Genomic DNA, 12474 nt, shown 5'->3' on the forward strand with positions numbered 1-12474 from the left:
TGTGGAGGTGATGTCACGCAGAGGAGGGAGGGGGAGAGAAGCAAGAGTGCCTGCTTGTAGGTGTGGGGGAGGGGGTGAGGATCTTTGAACAGGAAGGAAGTGACACCCTATGATGGAATTTAGGGGCAAGCTGCTGTTCGGAGAAGTGGGTGCCAGGGCCTTCCCATCACCCCGGATCCCAGCCCATGTGTCCAACTGGACCTGGCCTTGCCTAAAATCTCTAGTAAATGTCAGCTTGTCAGCTAATCTAGAATGTCTAAAACAAACCCTGTGTGGCCTTTGAGCTTAAAAGCCCAAAGATTTTTCCAGCTCATCCATCCCCCATTACTGTAGGTGCCATGAAACTGCTCCAACCCACCTCCTGACCTGGTTGTCTGTCTGGTTCTGGATCATAGAACTTTCATGTAGAATGACCCTTCGAGATCATTTAGTCTAACTGCCTCACTTGACAGAGGAGGAAACTGGGGCCCAGAGAAAGGCAATGACTTGTCCAAGGTCATAGTCAGCGGAAGAACCAAAATTCGAACCTGGCTCCTATGACTCCAAATCCAGCACTCTTTTCAGGTTAAATTTATCAGGGCACTTTTTTAAGCCTAGGATTCTAATATCCTCTCTTTCCTTGCAACCAGCACAATGGCTGCTACATTTGTTGTTGTTAGTCATTTCAGTGGTGTCTGATTCTTCATGTCCCCATTTGGAATTTGCTTGTCAAAGATACGGGAATGGCTTACCATTTCCATCTCCAGCAAATGAGATTCAGTGACTTGCCAGTGTCACACAGCCAGTAAGTATCTGAGACCAGATTTGAACTCAGGAAGATGACCTGCTCCAATAGTCTGTAAACAAATGTTTTAAAAATTCTTCTCAGGATTGTCCAGGAGATGCAGAGTACAGGGGACAGCCACAGGGATTCAGGATGGTCCTCAAACTCCTCTGATGGACAAACTGGGCAACATTTGGGCATTCTAAGATTCCCTCCTAGCCCTGACACTCCCTGTTCTAAGCTCCCTCCCAGATCTGACATTCCCTGTTCTAAGGTTCTTCCCAACTTCCACGTTCTCTGTTCTAAGGTTCCTCTCAGCTCTGACAGTCTCTGCTCTAAGTTTCTTCCAGTTTTCACATTCTCTTTTAATGTTCTAGGTTGCTCTGTTTTTCAGTATTCTATGTGTCCTCCCAGCTGCACACTGTGGACTATTCAGCATTTGCTCCCCTCCCCACCAAAGACTAACAGCAGCTACAGAGTGACATTCAACAATAAAGCAGGAACTGGTTTATATTTACATACACACACATGAATCACTGACAGCGCAAGAGATACAATACTGTATTGCACATTTGGCCTATGTCTGCTCCTTTTGAGGGCAGGATATGGTTTCTGGGACATGGGGCAGGGTGCTTGAAGAATGTTAGCTGCAGGATGGATGGATGGATGGATGATGTTACAGTGTAGTTAGACAGAGTGAAGGTGGCAAGTGCAAGGCCAAGGATTAAGGGACAGAGTAATCTTCTCAAAAAGTCTGAGTGGCTAGAGTGATCACCCAGGTGTCTTCTCATGCTCTTGTGTGAAGGTTTTCCCCCAAAATGACCCATTTTGTAGGGTTCAATTGAATTTCCCCTCAAGATCTTTATATAGAAGACTCAAAGACTGCTGAGTACCAAACATGAACCCCAAGGGGACCAGAGAAAACCCTAAGATGCAGGGCTACTGCACTTGTGGCCACATAGACATAAGGAGATTCACTGCACAGGGAAAGGTATTGGTGGAGGGCAAAGATAAAGGACTTGGAATCAGGATATCTGGGATCCAGTCCTAGTCCTACCATTTTGCACAAGTCATCTCTTCTATGCTCTCCCAGCCTCAGTCTTCTCATCTGTGAAATGGGGAAGAAAATCCCTGCCTACAGAGGATTGTGGGGAAAGATCAAATGAGATTGGACAGGGAGTCATAGGATCATAGCTCCAGAGCTGGAAGGGACCTCAGAGGCCATAATGTCTCATTTTGCACATGAGGAACTTGAGACTCAGAGAGGCTATTACTTGGTCAAGATCACACAGCTAGTGAGAGAATCTGAATTTGAACTCAGCTCCCATGACTCCTGTTTCAGTATTCTTTCCACTAAACTGAACTGTGTCTGGAAGGAATCCTGGAGATCCTCTAGTTCAGGGTTGGGGGTGGTGTTATTTGGTTTTTACCTGTCATGTGGACCCTTTTGAACCCCTTTGGCAGTCTGTTTGGTGAATCATGTTTTTAAATAATTGAAAGACTCAATTTCAGTTAGAGGTTAGTGAAAATAAAGGAGACATTTTTTCGATCCATATTCACAGCTCCTCCCCACCCCAGGTTAAGAACCCCAGACCTAATCAGACCTCTTCCTCTTACTAAGGAGGTCCGCCACTTACTCACTGGGTGACTTAGGCAAGATCCCTTAACTTCTGGACTCTGTATACAGAGGTTGAAGCAGATTACATCTCTGACTCCCTCTAGCTCCAAATCTAGGAGCCTATAAAATCAAGGCCTAGAGAGGAGAAATGATTTATTCAAAGGTCACACAGCAGCAAGGATGTATGTACCAGAAATGAGGATTTGAAATCCAGCTCTTCAGCCTCCAAACCCATGAACCTTTCTATCCCATCACTCTGCCTTTCAGAGTTATCATCACCACAAACAAGGTATAGTGATAATCCAGGCAAAGCCAGAAGTACATACACTCCTAGCCATATGTCCCAAAATACATGTGGCTCCCCTTTGCAGCTGAGGACTGTTCATTTGGGTAAATGGCAACAGGTGCTAAACGGAATTTCTACCAGCTGTTGCTGATCAAAGCAGTTGGACCAGAGTCTGAGAACCTAGATTCAAATCCTGACTCCTCCATTTACAAGTTGTGTGACCCTGGACTAGCTACTTCAACACCTCTCAGAAATTTTCAATTCCTTCACCTCCATCCACAAGCCTTCCCTTATCTACTCAGTGGTGAGCTTTCTCTCCCTCCTTAATTTACCCTGTACTTACTTTTCTTGGGCCCAGGTTGTCTCCCCCAAACTCCTTGAGGGCATGGATCATTTCATATCTTTATATCCCCAGTGCCTGGCATATAGTAGGTGCTTAATAAATGCTTGTTGACTTTGAAATGTATTGAATTGGCCCCTCCAGACCTCATTAGCCTCAGCTGTAACATGAAGGGCTTGGACTATGTAATGTCTAAGGTTCTTTTCATATCTAAATGGTCCTGTCATCCTATGTTGCAGAAGGGAAATCTGAGGCTTGGATAAACCAAGTGATTAGACTATGTTGTCAATAAGATCAGTGGCCCCTTCAAATCTGAGTCCATATGGCTGCCCTTCCTCAACATCCTCCTTCTCTTTGTCTTTTTATTGAGAATACCATGTACTCAAACGTAGGCTGGGACAGAACCTCGGACAGCTCCAGAGTGTGGCTGCCCACAGCCTCCCTTACAAAAGGGTCCTCTTAGTACAATGAAGTTTTTGGCCTCTTTTTGGCCAAAGTGGAATGATCCTCTTTCCCACCTCCTCACCCAAGTACATGCTGGAATAAGGCTCTTGTAGAGTCGAGATTAATGGCTTGGCTCAGTCTCACATGATCTAAGGTTACCTTACTGTTTCTTACACTTCACTCTATCTCCCATCTCTTTGACTTTGCTGGAATACACTCCTTTCTCACTCTCACCTCTTAGAATCCCCAACTTCAAGACTCAAGTACTACCTTCTTTATGAAGCCTCCCTCCAATTATCTTGTGCATTTTATACATGTCTGATGTATACACCTATGTATGTACATCTTCTCTGACGAGATTGTAAACTCCTCACGGGCTGAGAATATTTATTTCACTTTTGTATTTGTGTCCCTGAACCTAGCACATAGTAGGCATTTAATAAATGTTTAGCTGACATTGGAGGTATAGATTGTCCAAGTTGGGATGAGCTTTGGAACAGATCAAGTCAGAGCTGGGAAGGACTGTGGTGCATTTCATGTTAGAGATGGAAGGGGATTTAGAGATCATCTAACTCAATCCCACCATTTCATAGAGGAGAGACTAAGGCTCCGAGAGGGCAAAGAAATATCCATAGGTCACACAGCAAGTCAATGGCTAAGATAGGTCACACAGCAAGTCAATGGCTAAGTTGGGACCAGAACTCTGGTCTCCCAACTCCCCATCCCATACTTTCTTCACCACTCCAATAGCCCCTCTTAAATGAGTATCAGGTGGGTCTTGGTAAGCCTCACCAAGACATCCCACTTCCTTCACAAAAAGAACCCTTTCTCCAGCCTCAAATTTGTTGTCTGTTGTCTATAGCCCTTTCTAGGTTTGATGAGAAACTTGGAATGGATTCAACTGAACCTGCCTCATGGGGATACAATATATATTACGGGTATATTCTTTCTAGTCACATCCTCCAACCTAACCTACCTTTTTGCCATCTGGAGACTGGAATGAGTCCTGAGCTCCTGGAAGGAAAAAAGGCCTTCTTCTTGGGCAAGCCAACTGCCAGCTGTTAATGTAGTGAGTTCATCATCACTGGGATTCTTTAAACAGAAACTGAGTGATCCCTTGGGTAAGTTGTAGATGGGAGTTTGTTTAGGTACTGATTAGACTAAACATCTTGAAGGACTTATCAAGCTCTGGGATTCTAGGATTTATTTTTAGCTTAGTTGCCTACTCTTCCAGGAGCATGGGCTCTAGTTTGGGGCTCTATATTCAGTTTCCTTGTGAACCCTAGAGCAGATATACTGGGATTGGCTTTCCAGGATCAGACCTGTTGAAGAAGGGATCAGCTACTTGCTAGTCAATGAATTTTGAATGGTGGAGAGGCAGATTGGCTCCAGGCAGAAGGAAAAGATATAAAATCAGCACCCTAGAAATACCTCCCCTCTCACTTTTTCATAATGGAACCCTGAACATGCTTCAGAAGAATCATCAAACCCCACCCAACCCCCACCATCAAGAAACAAATTGTATCTAACCCAACCTAGACTCCTTCCACCCTTGTTAAGACCACAGCAGAGCTGGACAGGTCCTTAGAGGTCATCGAGGCTATGTCTCATTTTACCGAGGAGAAAACTGAAGCCCACACAGAGGAAAAGGTTTGCCCAAGATCACAGATCCAGGAAATAGAAAAGTAGGGATTTGAACTCAGGTCCTCTGACTCCAAATCCAGTCTTCTTTTCACTGTCTCTCCTAAAAGAGCTGCCTCTTTCCCAGTTCTATCCTCTCTGGTCCCCAATATCTTCCTCTGTGAAAAGGAACAAGTTAGACTTGATACAATTTGAGGTCCCTTCCAGTATGAAGTCTCTAGTCCTGTATTTCCAGGCTCCCCAGAGATCAGCTCTCTCCTTATTGTGCTTGAGCCCCAGGAGGACCCCACGGACAGGATTAGAGTCCTTGGGACAACCAGAGGGGAAACCCACTAAGGAACAGGAAATAGATAATTTTGTACATCTCTCTCCAGCTAACCTTGTTTGACTATGCAGTTGGCCCTCATGTTAAGCAATCAGCCTGTGCCTGAGAAGATGTTATGTAGGGCAAATCTTGAGGTGAAACCTTTTGTAAGGTGGGAAATGCTTTTTCTAAATGAATAGTTTCACTCCAGTAGGATGTGGTACCATGCTGTGGACTCCCATCTTGACTATGCTACTTCCCAGCTTGGTGACTTTGGGTATGCCTCTTCTCTGGAAATAATTCTGTCTTTTATGCAATGGGGAGGGGGAGGTAGTCTCAATGCCCTCAAAGGTCATTTCTAACTGAAGAGAATTTATAAAGTAGGGCCCATTCACAAATAGTTAAGAGCATCACATTTTCCAGGACCCAGAATGCAAATGGCAAACTCCACAAGGACCAGTTATAGAACAGAGATACTGAGTTTCACCAGAGAGCTGTTGAGTTAACAAAGGGTAATGAGTGTAAATAATTTCAAGAGAAAGGAAAGGGTGTGGGAAAGGAAGGATTTGGGGAGAGTTCCCAGAGAACAAGGGAACCCTGACCCGCCAGGCCTAGCAGGAGCAGTTGGGCTGAAGGAGGGGTGGGGTATCTGTGAGACGCGTGTTCTTGGCCCCACTGGCCAGGGCAGGGTCTGTATCCAAGGTCTCAGACATCTTGTCGCAGATAACATCCACCAGTCGCTCAAACACTTGCCTGACACAAATGTTCTCCTTGGCGCTAGCTTCAAAGAAATCAAACCCTGCAGGGAGGAAAACAGAAACTGGTTAAATCCTAAATCTGGCAGGAGAAGCTCAAGGCCATGGGTTTGGAGTCAGGAGCCCTGGTCCTGAAGCCACCTCAGCTCTAACATTCACTGGCTTTAGGGCCCTGCCTTAGATCCTCTTCCGTCTCCATTTTCTTCTTTGCAAAATGGTGATAATACTTACATTACCTCTTTCCTAGGGTTTTTGTAAAGGAGAGTTATTAGAGTCCTGTAGAAATGGCACTTTTATGATAGCATCCTAAAGTTGGAGGAGATGGGAACTGTCATCTGGTCCAACTGTGGCCTAAAGCAGGAATCCCACAGACTGGGGACAGGAAGAGGGGGAGCGGAAAAAGAGAGAAACAAGGAGAGGCAGAGAGACAGGAGGGAGGGAGAGGGGCTTGGACTAGGAGGAGAGGATCAGAGGCAGCTGGATGGTGGTATAGTGGATAGAGCACCAGCCTGGAGTCAGGAGGACTTGAGTTCAAATCCAGTCTCAGACACATACTAACTGTGTGACTCTGGGCAAGTCACTTAATCCCAACTGCCTCAAAAAAAGGAGGAGGAGATTAACAAGACTAGGGCAATGGAAAAGGGAGAGGAAAGGGACAAGAAGATGAAGGAAAGAGGAGAAGGAGGGAGAAGGATAAAGAGGGCAGGGACCAGGACAGGGAGAAGGAAGATGGAAATGAGGGACTGAGAAACAAGAGAGGAGAGGGAGAGCCAAGAACAGGAGAGGAAGGAAAAAACAGAGCTGGAAGAAGGGCCTGCCTCTTTAACTGTCAGGACTGTCATTAGGAAGAGGCAGTGGATCTCATTAGTCAAACTGAGAGGAAATGAGCTTGCCCCACTCCCACCCCCTTGCTTATTAACAGGTATCTTTGTGGTTGTTTTAAACCCAAAACAAAACCTTTCTCACTTTTAGCCTCTTTGCCACCGTTGGCCTTAGGGGAAAGGTTCAGAAGTCATCGATTTAGCAATGGAATAACAGCTGACTTTTATGGAGGCTGTAAGGTTTGCAAAAGTTCCCCATGTCCAATGAGGTCCCTACAACCACCCAATGGGAGAGGAGGGAAGCAGCAGCAAAGCCTTAGAGGTGGGAACTGGGACAGAAGGTTCTCTTGGGATAATGTGCACCAGCTCTTGGCTGTTGGAATTAACAAACTCTAGGACTGCTTCTTGCACCAACTTTGCACCAATATCCCTCCTTCTAAATGGCCAGTTAACAAGCACTCCTGACAGTTCCTCTGTCTCCCCACCAGGCAGAACCTTTCCATGGATTAATTAAGAGAAACCTTCAGCAATTGACAATGGGACAAAGCAAGGAACCAATTAATGGCAGGTAGAAAAGGCTGAGCCTCAAGCAGGCTGCTGCCACCCCTGGAGCTTAGTCAGATGGCCTTCTCCATGAGATTCCTGTCACTGGAGGCCATTGGTGGAAAGCTGTAGAGTGGACTGACGCTTCACTGACCTCTGAGACCCTTTCAAATGATCACAGAATCTAAAACTTAGAAGAGATCTCCAGCTGCCTCCACAAGCAGTCACCCAGCCTCATCTTAAAGCCCCCCAGGGATGGGAAACTCATCATTCCAGTTTGGAATTTCAACCCTTTCACAGTCCCCAGTCAGTCTTGCCAGGCTTAGCGTATATTACTCCTCCTCATGAACTCTGATCCAGCCATTCCTCACACAGATTAGTCTATCTCCTGCCTCCCTGCCTTTGTTAAGGTTGTCCCCTATGCCAAAATGCGCTTCCTCCTTCCTTCCACCTTCTAGAATCCCTAGCTTTTCTCATAGCCCTAAAATTCTGAGATCCCCTAATTTGTCCTCCCCTACCCCATTCCCTCTGCTTGAGTGGCCCCAAGCCTCTACCCCTGGAGGCCTGGCATCCTGGCATCCTGAGGACCTGCTGGGCAACAAGGCTGCTGCCTTAGAGCCAGGCAAGGTTTCACCCCAGCCTGCCTTCCCCTTCTGCAGGCCCAAACACATACATACCTAACATGCTAGTCACATGCACTTGCATGCATGCACATGCACATACCAAGCTGCTCAGCAAGGAGCTTCCCCTTCTCGGTGGGCACAACCCTCTCATCCTCCATGTCACACTTGTTCCCCACCAGGATGACCTGGGCATTGTCCCAGGAGTACGTCTTGATCTGGGTGGCCCTGGAGCAAAGGGAGAAAGAAAGGTGGTGGGGTTAATCAATTGAGTGTACTTGGACCTGGACACTGAAGAGTCTACCTCGGACTGTCTCCCAATCAGGGGGGCTCACTTCTCCCACCTTCCACCTCCCCTTCCCCCATCCAATGCTGGAGGAAGGCTAGGTCTTCCCATCCTGAGTCAGACAGCTAGTCAATCAACCAGCACTCATCAAGTGCTTACCAGGAACTGTGCTAAGTGCTTGGATGGGAAGAAAGGCAAAACCAAACAAACAAACTCGCCGGCAGCCTGATCCCAAGGAGCTTACATTTTAATGAGGGGGAGATAACATGCACATAGCTGGGTACATACAAGATGGATTCTGCATAAAGAGAGGCAAGCTCAGAGCAGAGGCACTGGATGGTTTAGGGGAAGGACAGGCGCTGAGAAAGGCCTCCTGCATAAGGTGGAATTTTAGCTGAGTCTTGAAGGAAGCCCAGGAGGCAGAGGTAAGGAGGGAGAGAATTCCAGGCATAAAGGGCAGAAGGGTAGGAGGGAAGTTAATGAAAAGTTCAGAGTTCAGGGGTGACATCTTGTTCTAGGAACTGCAAGGAGGTCAGAGTAGCTGGATTGCAGACTACTTGGGGGGATGGCAGTAATGTGTAAAAAGACTGAAAAAGGAGGAAATGCCCAGACTAAGAAGAGCATTTTATGTATCACCCTAGAGGTAATGGGGAGCCACTTAAGTTTATTGAATAGTAGGGGTTACATGGTCAGACCTGGACTTCAGGAAATTCCTAGGTCTGCCCCTTAGTAGAGGTATAACTGAGGCCACTTTAGGCCTCAGTTTCCTTATCTGTAAAATGAGGGAGTTATACTAGATGACCAATGAGGCTCCTATATTTTTAGGCCTCAGTTTCCCCATATAGGAAATAGGATAACAATTCCTGTCTTAACCTTCTCATGGGTTATTGTGAAAAGAAACAAGAACCTCAGTGGGGGGTGTTGTGAAGGGAAACTAGAGCACTGGTGTAGGGATACCCCAAAACCTAGGAGAAATGTCTTTATTTAAATCCTGTACCCTGGGAGGAAGAGGTAGCTGCAGGGTGTGTTCTACAGTGATCACTCATAGTGTGGATCAAAAAGCACAGGGGGTTAAGGGTCTCAAGAACCAGACTCTGGTCTTAAATCTGTTACTAGTTGTGTGATCTTCAGAAAGTCACTCCCTGGTCTCTGTGCCTCAGTTTCTCATAGGATCAGAGTTCTGGAGCTACAGGGTTCCATAGAAGCCATCTAATGCAACCCCTTCATTTTACAGAAAAATAATCAAGAGGACCAATATCACCCAGGTGGTAAGTGATGGGGGCAGAACTACTCATCTAGAAAATGAGAATGGTGCCATGTAAGCCTCTTGAGGGCAGAACTATGTCATTTCTGTCTTTGTATCCCAAGCATCTAATGAACACAGTACTTGGCAAGTAGTCTGAGTTTATTAAGTACCTGTTGAATTGAACTGAATTGAATGAATTCAGGGGGCTGACTAGATGAAATATAAAGGGCCCGTCCCAGCTCAAAATAAATTTGAGTCATATTTAGAGACCTGGGTCTAAATCCCAGCTTACCACTTACTGGACATGGTACCATACATCTTTTCACCTCTCTGAGTCTCAGACGCTTTCTCTGTAAAATGAGGATGATAACTTACGCACTTCCCACTGCACAGGGCTGTTGGGGGCTGGTATTAGAGTTACTGAGCCCGTCAGACAGACATAGGCTGGCTCAGAGTTTTTGCTCTCCTTTTGCCACTGGAAGGTGAGATAGAAGCAGTCCTGCAGGAAAACCCACACCTGAAGCAAGAATGGGAACATGCCTCCAGCCAGAGCTTTGAGCCTCATCCGTGGTGAGAGGTGAGATCTGAGTCATCAATGCAAAAAGTTCACCAGAGCCAGTCAGCTTGGAAGTGAGACTGGAGGAAAGGAGGTGGGGTAGGTGGTAGGGCCACATGTGGTACAGCTGGGAAAGAGAGGACAAGCCTGAAAGGGTGGGGTGTTAGGGACTGTGTGCCCAGGACCGAAGCCTGGAGATCAGCATCATCTGGTGCTAACTGGCCTCACTGTCCCAGATTATCAGTTTCCCAGCCTCATGAGAGCCTTAAATTTAACCTTGACCCAAATAAGAGTTTATATACATATATACATATATAAAAGAATTGGCTTTCTTTATAATTTTATACATTCAAAAACACTCTCCTGACAAGAGATACATAGGCTTCCCCAAACTGCCAAAGGGGTCCATGACAAAAGGCGTTAGGAGCCCCTTGACCCAAATCTTAGTTCAATCCAATTCAACAAGAATGTATAGGGGTAGGTAGGTGGTGCAGTGCACAAAGCACCAGCTCTGGACTCAGGAGGACCTGAGTTCAAATCTGGCCTCTGACACTGTACACTTACTAGCTGTGTGACTTTGGGCAAGTCACTTAACCCCAATTGCCTCACTTTCCCCCCTCCAAAAAACAACCCCCCCCCCCAAAAGAATGTACATTACATACCCTATACAAGGCCCTAGGGCTACAAGGACCAAAATCTTCTGGAGCTCCTCCAGGAGCTTCCATTCTACTGGGGGGAGAGTGTATGGAGGGAAGCAACAGGTACAGAAGTAAACACACCGGGTCCATAGAGTAAATAGAAAGTAATGGTAAAGGTGGAAAGCACCAGTAATTTAATCTAATTTGACAAGCTTTTATGGAGCCCCTACTATGCTCAGGTACCGTGCTAGGATATTAAGACAAAAACAAAACAGTCCTTGTCCTCAGCGAGCTTATATTCCTATGGAATAAACTGCTTGCTCAAAGATAAGTAAGCATGAGATAATTGGAGAAGAGGAGCTGTAACAACCAGGGAGAATCCTTGAAGGCTTCCAGGCCACTATTCCTCTGTTAGACTATAAGGTCCTGGAGGGCAGGAAAGGTCTAGTTTTTCTCTCTGTGTCTCCCCTGCTTAGCATAGTACTTTGCACAGAGAAAGCGCTTCAAATTCATTTGTCATCAAATAAGCAGATGTCTCCTCCGATAGAAGGTAATGTCCTTGAGGGCAGGGACTGTCTTGTTTTAGTTTCTGTACCTCAGAGCTTAGCTCCATACTTGGTCAAGGGTGCACAATAAATACTCTTTCACTCTTACATTCTAGAAGTCTCCTTTGAGAGAAGGTAAATTCTTTGAGAACAGGGTCAGTTGCTTTTGGAGCTGACCTCAGAGAATTTAGCACAGTGTCTGGTGTACAGTAGGTGCTTTCCCCCCATGCTCATTTATTCAAGAAGGTGACATTTGGGTTGAGCATGGAAGGAAGGAGAGATTCTGAGAGCAGGGTGGTGAAAAGGGAGCTCGTTTTTAATTGTAACCTCAACACTGGGTCTAACTCCAACCACACCCAGAATAACAGGGAGCTGCCTGGAAGTCTAATTCTAACCCTCCCACTGCTAGACCCACTGTCTCCTCCCAGGTACGTACATCCCTTCTGTTGCCAGATGACATTGGGCTGATGTTAGGAGGGTTGGGCTGTGACAAAGTGCCCTGGAGATGAGACTCTGGGCAGGAGAGGGAAGGATTGTGATCTGGTTGGCATGGGCATTAAGGAGGTCAGGAGCTTTGTCCCCAATGCCACAGTATGCTGCTAGCACTGAGTGTCCTGATGATCAACCAGGCTGGCTTTCCCTATAATCAAGAGCTTTCACAACCTTCTTAAGGCTGGGATGCCCCTGAGAGCTTCTAGTTATATCCCAAGAAAGTACCCTCTTCCTAAGCCCAAAGAGATCTGAATAGTAGGGGTAGATGAATCTGCTAAACCTAGAACCATTAAACACATGAGCACCCCAGAGGGTCTTAGAGATCCTGATTGATGGATCCTGGGGGTCCCATCTCTATAATGCTGTGAGGTTTTCAAAGCCCTTTTCCCACAACAATTCTATGAGGCAGGCAGAGGCAGTTGTGGATTGAGCACTAGGAGTAGGATCAGGAAGACCTGAGTTCAAATCCAGCCTCAGACACTCCCTAGTTGGGTAGCCTTGGATAAGTCATTTAACCTTATCTGTCACAGTTTTCTCATTTATAAAATAGGGATAATAATAACAACTCCATCCCAG

At 46.2% G+C, this 12474-nt stretch overlaps 1 protein-coding gene across 2 annotated transcripts in view; it reads right to left on the minus strand.

The window, feature by feature from the left end:
- Positions 1–1242: 1242 nt before the first annotated feature.
- Positions 1243–12474, minus strand: part of RAB3B (RAB3B, member RAS oncogene family) — a 58393-nt gene continuing 47161 nt past the window's right edge. For both annotated transcript variants that reach the window (XM_072649428.1, XM_072649427.1), the window contains 2 exons: positions 8239–8363; positions 1243–6195 (listed from right to left, as the gene is read on the minus strand). In XM_072649428.1, coding sequence (XP_072505529.1) covers positions 6008–6195; positions 8239–8363 — 313 coding nt within the window. In that variant the 3' untranslated portion in view covers positions 1243–6007. The remainder of the gene's footprint in view (positions 6196–8238; positions 8364–12474) is intronic.

The sequence above is a fragment of the Notamacropus eugenii genome, chromosome 2 (assembly GCF_028372415.1).
Source record: "Notamacropus eugenii isolate mMacEug1 chromosome 2, mMacEug1.pri_v2, whole genome shotgun sequence".
Lineage (NCBI taxonomy): Eukaryota > Metazoa > Chordata > Mammalia > Diprotodontia > Macropodidae > Notamacropus > Notamacropus eugenii.